General features: G+C 42.6%; 2 protein-coding genes across 3 annotated transcripts in view; one reads left to right on the plus strand and one right to left on the minus strand.

Moving 5' to 3' along the window:
• Nucleotides 1–12,692, plus strand: part of LOC115144023 (wings apart-like protein homolog) — a 54,309-nt gene extending 41,617 nt beyond the window's left edge. For both annotated transcript variants that reach the window (XM_029684628.2, XM_029684629.2), the window contains exons 12-20: nucleotides 830–927; nucleotides 3,537–3,613; nucleotides 6,041–6,219; nucleotides 7,149–7,264; nucleotides 7,792–7,956; nucleotides 8,149–8,368; nucleotides 8,562–8,650; nucleotides 10,151–10,246; nucleotides 10,478–12,692. In XM_029684628.2, coding sequence (XP_029540488.1) covers nucleotides 830–927; nucleotides 3,537–3,613; nucleotides 6,041–6,219; nucleotides 7,149–7,264; nucleotides 7,792–7,956; nucleotides 8,149–8,368; nucleotides 8,562–8,650; nucleotides 10,151–10,246; nucleotides 10,478–10,543 — 1,106 coding nt within the window. In that variant the 3' untranslated portion in view covers nucleotides 10,544–12,692. The remainder of the gene's footprint in view (nucleotides 1–829; nucleotides 928–3,536; nucleotides 3,614–6,040; nucleotides 6,220–7,148; nucleotides 7,265–7,791; nucleotides 7,957–8,148; nucleotides 8,369–8,561; nucleotides 8,651–10,150; nucleotides 10,247–10,477) is intronic.
• Nucleotides 12,479–13,656, minus strand: atoh1c (atonal bHLH transcription factor 1c). Its single transcript, XM_029684630.2, has one exon. It carries the CDS (start codon nucleotides 13,602–13,604, stop codon nucleotides 12,942–12,944), a length of 663 nt encoding a protein of 220 aa, XP_029540490.1. The 5' UTR covers nucleotides 13,605–13,656; the 3' UTR covers nucleotides 12,479–12,941.
• Nucleotides 13,657–17,087: the final 3,431 nt, after the last annotated feature.

Here is a 17,087-nt window from a genome sequence, read left to right on the forward strand (position 1 = left end):
CATGGAGAGAGCAGGTGTTCCTAATGTTTTGTACACTGCATTTCCATAAAACATTTTAACTGGTACAGGGCTACTTTCAGCGTGCAAGATGTGTTCGTGACAGTCTCCCCTTTCCATAGACTGGTCATATTAGTGTGTATCCCAAACAGTTCTGACGCTACAGACAGATGTTGACAGATTGGCAGTGCCAACTTAAGACAAGTCCCATGACGCATGTGGGGGTCGTAGAGCAAAATGGAGTACACTATTGTGTCCGTGACAGTCATCTTTCCCTAGTGGTCATATTAGTTTGTAGACCAAACCGTTTGAATGCTGGATGTTTTCGTCAGAATGATTTTCTGGATGTCTCATGGTCTGAATAATACCACCAAAGCTCTGCCACCTTTCACCGCAAATGTGGATGGCCGACATCAGCAGATGTGGCCGTTTGAGACGCAGCTGACGCAACAACAAACAAATATATACTTTTGGTCATGCAGTGTATGTGGACGCCTGCTCGTCAAACATCTCATTCCAAAATCCTGGGCATTAATATGGAGTTGGTCCCCCCCGTTTTGCTGATATAACAGCCTCCACTCTTCTGGGAAGGCTTTCCACTAGATGTTGGAAATTGCTGCGGGGACTTCCCATTCAGCCCCAAGAGCATTAGTGAGGTCAGGCACTTATGTTGGGTGATTAGGCTTTGCCCGAAGTCGGCGTTCCAATTCATTCAAAAGGTGTTCAATGGGGTTGAGGTCATGGCTCTTCAATGGCGTTTCCATTTTTGGTGTTTATACTCTAACCTGATCGATGGGGTTGAGTGGTTGAACCGACATCTTGTTTCCTGCAGTGAAAGAATGTGTGGAGAACCTAAGCCACGAGGATGACAAGGAGAAGCTGGTGGCATCGCTGTGGGGAGCAGAGAGGTGTCTACGTGTGCTGGAGAGCGTGAGTACACACCCACACAGCTTTGTTTTCATGAATTTCTGGACTTTTTGGCGAGTAAAAATGTATTCCCATTCAAAAACGTATTTTCCCTGACCCTTAAGCCTAAAAGTCTGTACTTTCGTAAAATGTTATTTCTAGTTGTCCTACCTTGTCAGGACATTCTGGTTAGGGCTGGGCAACATGGCCTAAAATCTATTTATTTTTTATGATATTCTGTTGCACAGTTAAAGGTCAATTTTTATTTTATTTTTTAATAGTTACAGGGGAGAGGGGGATAAATGAGCCAATTGTAAACTGGGGATTATTAGGTGACTGATGGTTTGAGGGCCAGATTGGGAATTTAGCCAGGACAATGGGGTTAACACCCCTACTCTTACGATAAGTGCCATGGGATCTTTAATGACCTCAGTGAGTCAGGACGCCCATTTAACATCCCATCCGAAAGACTGCACCCTACACAGGGCAGTGTCCCCATTCACTGCCCTGGGGCATTGGCATATGTTTTTTAGACCAGATGAAAGAGTGCCTCCTACTGGCCCTCCAACACCACTTCCAGCAGCATCTGGTTTCCCATCCAGGAACTGACTAGGACCAACCCTGCTTAGCTTCAGAAGCAATACACTGCATTTCAAACAGTTGGGAATAATATAATGAATTCAAGGCTTGTAAAATTTTACTTAGGCTAAAATATAAGCCTTTAACCATAAGACCCACTAATCATTTACTTAATCATTTGAACTTGCTTTGTGGCAATAATCACTAATCTGGCTTTCAAGTCTGTATATGAAAATGCACTTCTGTTTGCAGGCATTATAGAACATTAACACAGGTCTCATAAACAAATCTCTCAAGCCCACTGCTAGTCAGTAGCCAGCTAATCTTTATATTTAAAGTCTAGCCAAATTAGGTCTATTTGTTTGCCAACAAGTTAGAACAGTTGCTATTTTATGAATACACCCTCCTGTCCGTCTCCATCTGTTTTGAACAACAGCAGCCTGTTCATTTTGTTTAGATGGGCCACTTGATTTGAACATCTACCTGGATCCCAAGATGCTTTTGCTTCTGTCTGAGAACGAGTTGCCAAATCTTTATACAAATACGTCTTTTGATGCTCATGTCACATTTCTAAAACGCAGACTGGATAGCTTAGCACATAAGTCTGTGGCTAAAATGCTGCTAGCTGTAAGTGGTACTTGCAACGGCGTGTGCAGCAAACCGATCATGCATTTTCCACAATCATGTTAATTGATACTCCCGTCTTATACAAAAAAACAAAAACAAGTATTAATCAATCAATCCGCCATCATTAACACAATGGAAAAATCAAATGAGTTATTTAGATATAAAAGGGGGGGGGGGGGTGCTGGGCAGGTGTGATGTAGTTGACGTATGTATGACGTAGTCGTTTTGTATGTGTTTCTATATTGTTTATAAAAGAAAATCGTTTTTTTTTTTATAGATGAAAAAAATATATACTCTTGTCTTAGTTAGGGTCTGCTCTGTTGTACCTTTTTGGGAGTTGAGACTAACGATACCCTTAAAAGGTTAACTTCTCTATTACAGTGAAATGTCTCAACGTGCTTGGGTGAAATGCAAATTGTTGTGTGAGTGGCAGGGGCTTGGTGTCTGTGTGGGAAGGTGCACACAGCACAGAAGGAGTTAAGGAGATTTGAAACGTTGTGCATAAACATGAATTGAAATTAATTTGATATATCGCCCAGCCCAAATTCTGGTGACATGTTAAGACATTGTAGTTCTGATGAGGTAGGAAAACGTGTGTGTACACACACACACACACACACACACACTACTGTGTTGGACAACACCTCTGACTACTAGAAGGCTGAAATTACATGAAAATTCATAATCAGGGTCAGGAGCCCCAGTCATAGCCCTTACTATAACTTATGTAAAGATAATTTTCGGTACTATTGTGTACTTTTGAGCCAGTAGTTCTGAAAGTAGCGCTCGTGTCAAAAGTGATCCTCAAACTGCGTACTACGTCATGTGCAGATATGTGCATTGCTCTCTTTCATGCTCTGCTGTGTGCAGCTTGCGAGCTGTCACGCAAATGACGAATGGCTGATTCTCATTGGCTGGAACTCTAATTGCTAGGGGGCTGGCCCACGAGGGGAAATGTAGAGAAAATGGCGCCGTACAGCTTCCAGTAAAGTCGCTTTCAAACTAGGGATTTCGTGGCTGATTTGAGGTAAATCAGTAATTCTGCTCATAGATTATGCATGTATGAACTACACATTGACACATCCAGGCCAAAGCGGGAGGTAAAAAAACAATAATAATAACTAGTCGCAAAAATTCTGCAGCATGTCTTTAATATCAGTTATAAAGTATTTATGGTAAATGTTGATCTTAGTAACAGCTGCCCATGCCCCTCGAACCCTGCAGTTGTGCTCTGTTTCACTTTCAGACCGAGTACAGTGTATATTTAGATAGCAGGTTGCCGAGGTTAGATTACTGATCAACTCAAGTCTGTGAATCCAATGTGAGTCTCCTATAGGGGGCTCTGTGTGCTCTTGATTTGAGTTGGAACTGTTAATACATCGAATTCCCTGTGTAATTAACTTCCTCTGTCTTGTTGATTTGCGCAGGTAACTGTTCACAACCCAGAGAACCAGGGCTACCTGATTGCTTATAAGGACTCTCAGCTTATCTGCTCCTCAGCCAAGTGAGTGTCCTGTATGAGCGAGAACGAACACACACACACACACACACACACACCTGTATCACCAGACGGCAGCATTGAGTTTGATTGGTAGCAGTGCTGATTCAATGCATCAGTTTGGTGAATTTCCCCACCCTCCACAGTTGACTGCGTCAGGAGCCACGGACTCCTATCTGCCTTTACAACTGCAGACTTAGAATACTGCTGCCATCAGGTTTTTTTCTGGATCAAACAGGGATGTAGGTGGTCGTTGTGGCAGGGTGTGCAGTCAGCCTGTCGTCTTGCCTGCATTTTTAGAGAATTTGAGGCCCACGTTAATAGAGCTGAGAGAGTTTTGCAGTTTTAAAGCAAATGTCCTATGTGTTTTTCCATGCGTGGTCTTTTGCTCAAACAAACATAATAATAAAATATATATTGCTAAATGAATTGATTTGACTGTCTAGCTTTTGTTTTGGTGATTGTTAGTGCTCAAAGATTTTATTTAAAAAATAGTTCCATTATCTTTTCTACTTACTTCAAATGTCTTAAGTTTACACCGCTTTTTTCCATCTCAATCCAAGAATTCACAGATTTTTGCCTTTTATATTGATTGAAATGCACATGACTCCTCACTGACAGATTATATCGCAAGGATAATTCATGCACAAACGTTTCTGTATGGAGCCCTATGAGAAACATGGGGAAATGCCCATTTCCATCAGGGCTCTGTTTTGTAGTTTCCACATTTTTAACACTATGTCAATCACAGCATCCGCCCTCGCCCTGTCCGTGTTCCCCTCTGTAAAGCAAACTCTGCCACTTCTGTGCCTCGGCTCGGACCCATCAGCCCTCCATCAATACCCCCATTTCTCTCCCCTTGTAAGGGTCAGCCACCCTCCAAGTGTCCCAGTCCCCCACCCGCCTCGTTCCACCACAGCCACTTATCTGTTTAAACTCTTCCGTCCTTAACTGAATTAACGCACCCTGCCTGGGACGAGGCTGACTGCAGCCGGGACCCTGACCGCCCTGCTCTGGTTCCTAACCCCTGCCTCACCCTTGGTGAACTGCCCTTGCACCCCCAGCCAGGAGGCCTCTCCGACTGGGTAAAAGAAAGAACCGCTGTCAGATTTTACACAGAGGATTCACTAGCCGCATTGATCGCTGCTGCGCTAATTCAATTACGGGGGGGGGGGGAAATCAGAGGGGTCGAGCCACACAGCAGCTCAGATGCCCTCATTAACAACCGCCGCTCCCCCACTCTAATGAATGAACTCTTCCTCCGCTCTCCTCTCTGCCTTAATAATAAATGACCCCCATTATCTCTAATCTCATTATTTTGCTATTTTGCATGAAGCTGTTTTGCTTCTGGTTAGCCATGCTGCCGGCGTGCGCGGCTGTTGCTAACCTTTTTGTTATAGGTGAAATTTACGCTCTGTTCTCTCCCGCTGCACACTGCCTTTTTCAAAGGTATTGGCTGGGATGCTGTCTGACTAATGGTGTCTATATGCAAAGAGAAACACTAGAGACGTGTTATTGCTCTTGTATCTTTTGCGGGCCTGTTTCCCCATGTACGATCGCGGTTTCTGAACAATACAACAATCTCATAGGAAGAATTTTGCCCTTTTTGAACTTTTTAAAAAGCTTATTTTCCAGGCGCACTCTGTTTAGTGTTTTAATTCCATGTGAAGTCCTTCCAGAGCCCGCATCCATATACTTTCAGTCCAGTCTTTTGTCAATCAAACATGAAGACTATTCTTTCCCAGCACAACATCGGCAGGCTATAAGTTCAATGCCAAAATGAGAAACTATCAAGCTTGAATAGACATTGGCATAAGGGACCATAAATGGAAATGAGCTATATAGCCGAGTACCTTGTAGTTCAATACTGATGTTGTGCTTGACTTGATACATAAACTAATTACTCATTGGTGTCGCCATTTTAACCAATCGAGTGTGCTTGCATATACTCCCTTTAAAAAAAACTTAACTTGAAAAACAAATTTTAAAAAGCGGCAATGGACAAAATACTATCTTGAGGCGCCAAGCTTTAAAATATTCAGAATTGATCTAAGATAACTCAAGAAAAATGTAATTTGATTTGAGAGCTCTTAGTCGCGCACTTTTGCATCTAGGATGTTTGGTGCAGTATTTCTCAAGTGAAATATGTTAATGAAATTAACAATTAGTCTTTTGCTTAATGACAACAAACGCCTATTTGAAGAATCCTTACTGTTGTTGACCAATCACCGATAAAGGGGCGTGCACTTCGGCTACTGACCTTTTGGCTTGCCTCGAGAGAAAGTGTACACGAACAGGCGAAAAAACCCTTGCCGTAGACCAAAACAAACAGAAATGTCACATTATAACATATGCACAAACTGTTTCGGATGGGAAGCATGCGGGCGTGCTATAACCCATTGCTAACCCATTGCCCCTGTGCGTTGTTGACAGGGCCCTGTGGCACTGCGAGGAGATGATCCAGCGCTACAGCCAGGACACTGGGGTGAACAGTGCCCTGTGCTCGGCGGGCACCGCCCTGCCATACGCCAGCCACAGCAATGTGGGTAAGGCCGTGGAGGACTGCATGAAGGCCATCATCGGCGTGCTACTCAACCTCACCCATGACAATGGTGAGCGCTACACACACACACTATCATCTGGATATAGATTGTCCTGACCGGGCCAATGCCACTGCGGTGGTTGTAAATTATGATGGTTATTGAGTAAATTTGCATACCTACACTATCTTTTTTTTAATTGTTTTATTTTTTTATCCCTTTTTCTCAATTTCGTGGTATCCGATTTGTCTCATTGCTGCAACTCCCGTACAGACTCAGGAGAGGTGAAAGTCGAGAGCCGTTCATCCTCCGAAACACAACCCAACTAAGCCGCACTGCTTCTTGACACAATGCCCACTTAACCCGGAAGCCAGCCACACCAATGTGTCGGAGGAACACCTAGCGACCGTGTCAGCGTGCACTGCGCCAGGCCCGCCACAGGAGTCGCTAGTGCGCATTGGGACAAGGATATCCCTGCTGGCCAAACCCTCCCCTAACCCGGACGACGCTGGGCCAATTGTGCACCGCCCCATGGGTCTCCCGGTCACGACAGAGCCTGGACTCGAACCCAGAATCCCTAATACCTACACTACGTTGTGCACTCGCCGCTCGTTCATAGAAGTGCTTTAAGATGACACCTAAAGACATTCAGCTTCCCAAAAATGTTATGCACATAACTGTTGAGGTCCCGTCGTAACTTTGTTTTACTAGGGTCGGGGCAATACCAGTATCGCCGTACTTGTTAGCCTCATGGCAAGGAGTCCTAACACAAAGCAGGTTTAACTTCTTTAGGAAAACAGCTCTAATGAAACAAACGTTGTTGTCATCGTGATTCACATTTTATTTATTTTCCAAGCTATAGCACACAATATTTTACTAACAGCAGGTTTTTAAAGGACCAAAGGGTTTGGTCTACTTCATGTTTTCATTTATGCTATGGAGAAGATATCGCAGTGCTGGTATCGTCACAGCTGTATGTTCTACCCCTTGTGTGTGTGTAGAGTGGGGAAGCACGAAGACAGGCGAGCAGGAGGACATGATCATGACAGCTTTGAACTGTGTGCTCCGCGTCCCACAGTACCTTCATCAGGAGAGGAGGTTCGACATCCGAGTACTGGTGAGCATCATCATTACCCATTTATCACATTGCAGCCATGGCTTTGGTTAGATGGGTTTCCAGGGCCCATATTTATAAAGTGTCTCGGAGTAGGACATCTAGGACCAGGTCTCCCCTGTCCATGTAATTGTGTTCATTGTGATCTGAAAGGTCACTGATCCTAGATCAGCACTCAAACTCTGAGACGCTTTATGAATACGGGCCCTGACTTCCTAGATTTTTCCTGTTGTTTTTGTCCCCAGTTCGATTATCATTCCTCTGTAAGGAACTTACTTGGATGTGTTTCAACTCGACCTAGTTGATAGATAAGGGTCTAAGTGTAGGGGATGATATTGAAGTATGTCCATTTTGAGGTGGGATTGTCTCTGCTTCCCAAATGGCACTCTATTCCCTTTAAAGTGCACTACTTTTGACCTGGACCCATAGAGGGTGTAATTTGGGACACAACTGGTGTCTGCAGGGTCTGGGTCTTAGAGAATGGTACTCTAGGTGTGTGTATGTCTCAAGTGCGATGGTTCTCCATGCAGGGTCTGGGTCTGCTGATCAACCTGGTGGAGTACAGTGCCAGGAACCGCCACTGTCTGATGGAGATGGAGATGGACGGAGGAGCTCCCTTCAACTCTGTCCTGGTGGCTGACAAAGAGGAGCTCAAGACGGAAGGATCGCTCACTGCCATCGCTGCCCTGGTGCAGGTGGGTTAGAGAGCCGATGTGGTGTGTGTCCGGGCGCGCGTGTGAGCGTGTTCATAGGTCAGGTTGTGTAGAGACCGTGTACATTTTCAGTGAGCGTTATACGATCTCTCTTAGGCATAGATCTGGAAGGGTGGATGAACTGATTACATGCAAGCGCAAACCTTTCTGGCCGTATGCGTTTTGCGCCCTCAGCTCTTCCTCCAGCGGGAGCAAGCGGCCATAGCGGCAGAGGCGGAGACGGATGACTTCATCAATGACGTGCCCAAACCCAAGCTGGACCAGAGCGGCGAGTGGCAGGAGTCTGGTGGCGAGATCCAGTGGGTGGCCTCGGAGAACAACAACACCAACGCAGTCAGCGAGAAGGAGAAAGCCAAGAAAGAGGAGGAAAATGAGGAGCTAGACCTTACCAAAGGTAATGACCTACCTGGTTAAATAAAGGCTAAATAAATTCAAACAAAGTTTAACTAACTAACCATGGCTAATGTAATAGATCCATACTGACATTAGGTAACTTGAGTAGAACCTATGTTTTGGATTATAAATGAGGCATTGCTGAATCGGATGTTGTAGTAATATTGACGACTCTTTCTCTTCTCCCTCTGCAGCACTGCAGCATGCTGGGAAGCACATGGAGGACAGCATCGTGGCCTCCTACACTGCTCTGCTACTGGGCTGTCTCTGCCAGGGGAGTCCGGTAAGGCAACTCTCCTGACGTTCTGAGCACCACGGCTTCTCTAAATAATCAAATCAAATGTTTTATATAAAGTTCATTTCAAAAGGTCATTCAAATGAAGAAGATTAAAAAAAAAACACAAACAGAAGGCAATAAAAGAGACGAATCAAAGATATAACGAAAAAGTTTTCTGTAATAACAGTTCCATCATTACATAATGGATGACATGGACCTAGTTTGGGATTGTTCACTAGACAAGTAGATTTAGGCTACGTTTTCCGTACCATTTTGGTCATTAGCAGACGCTCTTTTCCAGAGGTAGGGAAGGCTTACGAATCCATTGTATACAGATGCACTTGGCTAGTGCTGAGGTCGCCCTCAGGTATACCTTTCTGAATATTCTGTTCTTTTCCAATGTGCCCAACCTGAACTTCAAATACCCACATCATCATTAAGACACACTCGACAGCGACGCCTCGTTCGAACATCGGCAGTGAACATCCGTCATTTTAAAAGCCTTTCAGGGACCATCAATGTTTTCCTTCAGAATTGCGGTCTTAAAAGTTTCACGGCCCACTGTCGAGAGGAAAATAAAAGCGGAGTTGATTTTTATCCCTGCTTTAATGGCCTTTTTCTCTTTTGAAGATTGTTATTAGCGATTCAATGATGCCTTGAGAGCTTAGTGCATCTCTAGTAATGGACTCTCTCTCACGGTCTCTCCCAATGGGCCGTTAGGTTGTGATTGATTGTGCCACGGTCATTATCTCTCTCTCTGATAAACCTCTACCGATCCCAGGCTGTAGTTTTAATCTGGACAGGGGCTCTGTGTTTTAACTGGAAGGTCACACCTCAGACTTCTGTTTTGTGTAAAACAAAATGGTTGTGGCCTGCCTGGTCTAGCGGTCTAAGCAGCTGCCTATGAAACACATACAGCTTCCAGCATGGATTCGATTCCGGCTCTTGTAGCGCTCTCTCCTACGTTAACTCTCTACCACTGTCCTCTCCAATAAAACACAAAAAAATGTGGGGAGTAGGGTGCCCCACTCCTTTAAAATTAAACCAAAAACTGTTTAGCTTCACTATAGGACTGGATATTTTTTCAATTAAATGAATTCAGAAGTTTTAGCCTTAACTTGCCTGAATACTGCTTTCAAGAGGAAACACCAGCGCAATGGACGGCTGAGTGTACTTAAAAGCAGTGGATCGGCCGTCCTAGCGCCTCTGACCACAGAACATTTGGAAATTATTTTATTTTAAATTCCCCGACAATTCTACATGCATCACCGCCGTTCGTCGACACCCAGCATGTAATCTACTGCACACGGTCAACCTCGGATTTGATGGTTACAGTGACTGCTTGTTTTCCCTCTGAGATGATACGGACATTTGTTTATCGCTAGAATTACTGTTATCTGACACAACATTATGCATCTGCCTGTTGTGGTTTATTTCATCAGAGATTGGAAATGTGAGTAGAACTAACAAAGGATTCTGTGTTGATTCATTTGTCTTCTCTTTCAGATGAATGTGACTACTGTGAGGGAAAACCTGCCCAAAGGAGATTTCTCAATAATGACAGAAATGCTCAAGAAGTTCCTAAATTTCATGAATCTTACTGTAAGTTCTCTCACATTTTAAAAGATAAAATGTCTGCCTACAAGTGTCTGCTTAAAGGTATTTTATTGTGGCCTCTTTGTGTCATTGAGCTTGTACAGGCTAATGACTAATATCCCAGTCTGGCCCCTGTAGCCTTATATCTGAATAGGGATTTGTGTGGAGAGAGTGTGTGGTAACTGACCTTTGCTCTATCGTTCTATCCCTCCCTCCCTCTCATCGCTCTCTCCACAGTGTGATGTGGGCACCGCAGGGCAGAAGTCCATCTCTCGGGTCATTGACTATCTGGAGCACTGTTAGAGGCCTGACTCTGTGGGGAGGGACTACACTGGGGGCTGACCGCTCGCTCGCCTCACACAGAGACACACACAGCCTGCTAATAACAACCACCTATCTTCATCATCGTCAACACCACGTTCACTATACATACTGTTTCAGGCCTCCCTTCAAAGACGCGAGGCCTGAAGCACTGTTTCAGCATTCCACCGCTCCTATTGTGACGTCTGTTTGGAACAGGAGAACTCTGAGCCGATAACATAAAATAAGGACAACCTTCCGTTTATATTCTAGACGTTCTGTGTTCCAAACACTGTTTTTTAAATATTTTTTTTCTGTTCCCCCACAAAATTGTAATTTATGATTCTCAGAATGATATTCATTAAATGCAGATTTTTTTGGGTGGGGTTTGTGACCCTTTTTCTTCATTCGATACCCCAATTGTGCTATTCAGGTTGTACATTTTATATAAACTCCTTGTATCCCAAATCGATATGTTGCCTTCTTGCTACATCTGCCACATCCTCCATTGTTTTTTCTGCCTGCTGTAAAAGATGTCTCTCTCCCTGCCTCCCTCCCTCTGTTTACTTCCAATTTGTCATCAAAGTGCCTGTGTGCCTGAACCCATAGAAAGCATTCAGCAATGACCCACACAACTGGAATAGGAACGCAAAGCAAAAGCTCTCAGCCCGCTTTGAAATGCTGAAAGCCCCCAGAGCCCAATGGCCCCACTGCACTGAAGCGCTTTTATTGCCTTCACGACTGTCCTTTTTGTGTGTGTGTGTGTGTGTTCTAAAAACCTCTGTCATTGAGTGGAGAGTGTAAAAAGGTTTTAGAAATGAACAAATAGATTTTCTTTCCGTTTCGAAGTACATGGAGTGGCGAGGATGAGAGAATTGCTAGTTTGGTGAGCACCTCACCTCTGTCCAAGTCGATACTTTCGGAGATTGTGGTTCTTCAAGGACAAACCTGAAATGGTACTCATCTGTAGTTTTCACTAACGTGAGAGAACTACATAATTTTGTCTGTAGCCCCCCTATCATTATTGGTTATGGCCAACAGGAAAGTATGGATGTTTGTCTTTAATTTGTACTGCAGAGACTATTGGGTCTGCATGACCACAGTGCTTCAGCTAGCTGTTAAAGGCTGTAGAACACACACGTGTTGGTTTTCTGTTTCTGAATAAATACATGCCAGTCTGGCATTAAGTTATATTCTTCTTCCTTTCTTCAATGCTTCAATTTCTTTTTAAGCTTTTCTCCAAAAAATCAACTGGATTAAAAGGATACAGTATATATTTTTTGCTTTTTAATTTAAGCACTTGAATTGATAAGAGCGCTGTTGTTCATGAACTGAGCCTCTCAGTTTAACAGTTGCTGTATCCATACTCTCCGTTCTGAGGTTCATAATGTGATGCCCATTATATAACCAACCTGTTTAATAGCCAGTGTTGTCAGTTTTGTTCAACTCAGGCTTGATTGGGACTGCTATGGGCTGCATGACGTTGTCAGCTAATTCATTGGTTATATGCTGTTTCTCATAGTTTTCTCCTGTAAAATCCTCTTATCCCAGCTTGAATGCGGAGGTTAGTCGGTCGTGGGGCTGTTTGGGGTTAAGATGTACAGAATTGGGGAGATGAAGTTTCTCCATTTTATTTCCTAAAGTTGCATTCGTTCCCCTTTGTATATTTCCGACATGTTTTTGTTTCTCTTCTAAGACGCGCACGCACACCCACAGCCATGCAGACATTAAAGCTTCAGCCATCTCCATGCACACACCCTCATCAATACTTTGTAAGCTGTTAAGCCTCTTGTATTTCAATCTGATGTACGCTGTAGTCGGGAGCCACACCAGTCGTTTTTTTGTCTCGTTTTTTTTAGCTTAATTAACACTTCTGAAGTTTACAAGAGCTTTATTCACAAATCTGGAAATGGATGGAACAATGTAAATACTTTTGTAAATATTGCCTATTGGAAATTTAGAAATGGTAGACTACTTTTCTGAATCCAATCCAATTTATTTTATACAGCATTTTCAGTTGTGTTATTTGAAAGACAGATTTAAAAAGGTGTAAAAAGCCAAATGCAGGAACATGCTCTTTGTACCAATTTCAAGAATGTCTTTGGTTACTTGTATATAATTTTAACTTGAATAAAAATTGCTACTTTCAGTACATCTGTGTCTGATACTTTTGTGTTATGTTTTGGAATAATATATTTATCTTTTATGCAGCATAAACTGCCCCTATAACTTTGACGTGCAAAAGTAGACCGAACTGTGAGGGGGAGAAAAAGTCAGATGCCAAATTGTTAAAATGTGTTTTTACTTGAGCCAGAATCTACATAGGGTATTAAACACGAATCAACATGTTTTTTTATGAAACGAAAATAAACAATTACGAATCACAAACAAATAAAACCAGTTATTTTGTGCCACTAGTTCTCTCCCACAGGTTCATAAACCCTCTAAGCTCTGCCTTCTGGTCTTCGCAGGGCGCACGCATCACGTTCCCACTGTCTCTACATGCGGTATCGTATGCACCTGGCCCAGGTAGCTCAACAGTTGAGTCTTCTGCTGTATCGTTCACTGTTTGCATGCCAGTTGGGGACGTGCGCACTAGCTCGGTGCTCTCAAGTTCAGTGGTGCTGAAATCCGTGCCGCAGGGCCTGTCCTGCAACAACTCGCTGAGCGTCGATATGTATATCTGCGCCATCTGAAGAGTCTCTGACTTGGACAACTTCTTGTCGCTCTCCAGGTTGGGGATGACGCTCCTGAGGCGGTCGAATGCGACATTGAGCCCGAGCATCCTCCTCCTCTCGCGGGAGTTTGCAGCCATACGCCGACGCCTTTGCGCTCTATCGATGGTGCTCCGGTCCTGCTCAGTGTATCTGAGCCCTGGCAATCTGAGCTCCACAATAGCGCACGGGTCACACTCTCCCCTGCGCTCTGCCCTCTCTTCTATCCAACTGGTCTGCATAAGAGCTCCATGTGGACCGTCTATACGATGCGCTTGCACTTTCAAATCCGCACCAGTGTCTGCGTCTCTGGAGATAAATGGCACAAAGAGACTTTTGCGGCGTGGCATTGTCCTGAGTAGGGTGTAGATTCAACGGTGCAGACGTGTAACTGAACTTCTAGACCCGTCCCTTAAAGTTTTGGGTGTGAAGGGGAGCATTTATTGACAAACGCCAGAGCTTGTGGGGATGCTATGGGCGTGGCGAGGGTCGTGTGCACGTAATGAATAGAGTTGGATCCCTTTGATAATGTCAGCAGGAAGTCTATTAACCAAGTTCATCAAAAGTGGATTAGGTCCATCTGAGTGATTACTAGGTGCACGGGGCTTGGCTCTGTGGAGGCGTGTGATCAGGCCACTTTTAGAGCTCGTTGTCTATTCATTATTTTATTAAGATTTAGGCTAATGGCAGAGCATAGGCTATGAATGTCTTGTTATTTTTGCAAAAAAATTACTGAATTAAAACATACCTTTTTGATCATTGCAACCATGGAATAATATAAATTGTAATCAAATAATATAAGATCCTGACTACAAACACTACATCTTCACAAAGTGATTTGCAGGCCTGATATTTGAAATCAAGGGTCTAGCCTCACGCTCACAGAAGAGAGGAAAACCTTGGGTGAAATAATGATACATAAATGTGTCTAAAACGCGACATTAACAGCAGGCTAATTGACTTGCCACATACGCAGTGCTTAAACTAATCCGTTTACCGGTGCCCACTAAAGAGATGTGACCCGTCTTCTCCGCGCACATTGTAACTGCCGTAACGCTTTTCATACCACAGCCTCTCCAAAAAAACAGCATATAAACCAATAACAGGCTACACATATATGGAAGACTGGTCTGCAAGTTGGAGAGCTTCAGTAACACGTGGTGAGGTTGGGTATAGGCCTAGGAGGTCCTGACAGTTGTTGGCACACTCCGCATATTAAAATTAATGAAGCGTCTCATTGAACCGAGGACACGGGCCTGCGATCAAACCCTGCCGGATGGGTAGATTAGAGCCCCCCCGTCACGAGGGTAAATTGGGGTGCATGCATGCCTGTCAGAGCAAGACAAGAAGAAACGAGACCAAATTTCACTGACGGGATTAAAGGTGGAGGGTATAACGGGCATTTTTTTTCTTTTCAGTGTTTGCCATCGACGACATAAGACTCAAACCGGACGCACGAGCCAAATTGAAAGGAGAGGCACACGCTTGTTAGAAATCATTAACAATTAAAGTAGATATAATAAAACAAACGCATTCCAATGAACAAATGATTTAACCGTAAATTGTCAAACTCTACTCGATTTAATCCCAAAATATGAATTTGAATAGGCCAAGACAAACAATTGATTTGAGAAAATGTATTCCTTTCCTATTGGATTAAAACGGATCAAGAGTCTGAAAAATAATTGTGTGATGATGATTTGATTATTCATGATAGAGCAGGCTAATAAGCCACTGCTTTTAGCAAGGAATAATTAAAACATCACTATATTCTTCAAACTGATTTGTTTCATTTTCACAAATTGGCCTAATCTTCAAACAAATTAGTATTTTACTGGGAGAAGAAAAGGGGAGCATTCATCTAGGCCTATTGGACAAAAATGTAGTTCATAATAACAGAGGAAACAGAACCCATTATCGTTGCTATATACAGTAGAGGTTACACGCAATGTTCCCTCAAATTTTGGGGGGAACTGAGTCAATTTTACATCTTGTGAGCGGAAATTTGAGCATTGTGAAAATTTTGTGAAACTTCTTTTGCTCGTCAGTGAACACAGAGGCTGTACCCATACAGTTTTAGACAGTAGTCAATGGGCTATTGCGGCTATTTGAGCATAATGTAGGCCTACTAACAAAACTAATGGAGCAAATCCCATAACATTTTCACATGGACATAACTTTTGATTTATATGATATAGCCTTTAGTAGCCTATAAGTGGTGTACAGTACATTGCATGGGCTTGACAATATTCATACTTTTTTAAACTTGGTCTGTAACACCATGGGCCAAGTAGATGACTGTAAATTGTACGGTATTGTGTTGTATGATGCAAGAAACCACTTTACAAAATACAATGAATTATTATTACCATACAGAGAATTTGAGAATTAGACCCCTCTTGCATATTGGCTTATTTACACATTCACGTACTAAATTCGCCAAAATACGAAGTGTACATACAGTGGACACTTTTTCCGTACTTTTAGAGCCCATAATGCAATTCTTCATAAATGGGCGTGGCTTCAACGTTTTCAGATTTGAAGAAAATGTCTGAAAATATGCAACTCAAGTCCGAAGAGAGCGGATAAAAATTCGTTGCTCTAACTAATTATGATACATTTTAACGAAATGTTGAGCAATGTAATAAAGAAATAAGTAACGTTACGGTTATAGCAGTACCCAGGTAGCAAAAACAGATTTTATAAACGTTTTTTTAAGGTGTTGGATTGGTTGTCTAAACATTCTGAATGCATTCAGATACATGTTCGGTTTTGGTTCAAGTGTAGGGGACAGATTACATTTTGTAAACGTTTGTCATAGGTGTCATCAACGTTTGGTAAACGTTGGTTTTAGTGTAATTTACAGCGTTGGCTATTAGTTCCCTTTTAAATGTTAATGAACATTGGCAAACGTTTATAATGGTGATTTTACAACGTTGGTTTGGTTGGGTTTCAAACGTCCAACGTTCACCAATGTTTAACAAACGTTGGTTAACGATGGTAATAGGTGTTATATGCGAGGAAATTTCAGCTATATATATATATATATATATATATATATATATATATTTTTTACCAACAAGGAAATACAAAATACAATATAAAACTGTTAATTACTAACTCTTGATTAACTATGATTGGATTGATAACTATTTACATGACGGAAAAGGGGACTATAATACATAACCTTTTATTTATTTAACCAACAAGGAAATACAAAATACAATATAAAACTGTTAATTACTAACTATTGATGAACTATAATTGGATAAGCAACTAATTACATTACTATTTCCCTGGACTCCATGCTTGTGCTCCTTTTGTTTCTTGGGCTTCTGTCTCTCTATTATTTCCGGTGCTGTGGTCTGAAACAAAGTAACTGAGTGTTAAAACTCATCATTGGACTAGTAACATTTATTTGTATTTCAATGCAAGGTGACTTGATCTATGTTACTTTGAAACATCTGTGTCAGCGAACACACCCTGGGCTTGGCTTGAGAAATACGAAGCAGCAGTAATTTACTTGGCAAAAGGAGAATTATGATCCGAAGAACACAAGGCAAGGAGGTAACGTAATGTTACGGCTGGTCAGCTGGCTGGTTTAACTAGCATAACGGTAAAGTTAGTGTTGATAAGCCTAGTTTACTCTAACGTTACGTTAAGCGAGTCAACTGAGTTAGGTAAGCTAACGTTACCTTGTACTAAAACGTTAACAAACTTAACGTTAGCTAGCTAACTCCAGGCATTAATTTGTTTAATAATTTAACACCAGCACTGATTGCATAATGAAAAGCTAATGTTACATGTTATCACATATACAAATTACCAAGTGA

The sequence above is a fragment of the Oncorhynchus nerka genome, linkage group LG16, assembly GCF_034236695.1.
Source record: "Oncorhynchus nerka isolate Pitt River linkage group LG16, Oner_Uvic_2.0, whole genome shotgun sequence".
Classification (NCBI taxonomy): domain Eukaryota; kingdom Metazoa; phylum Chordata; class Actinopteri; order Salmoniformes; family Salmonidae; genus Oncorhynchus; species Oncorhynchus nerka.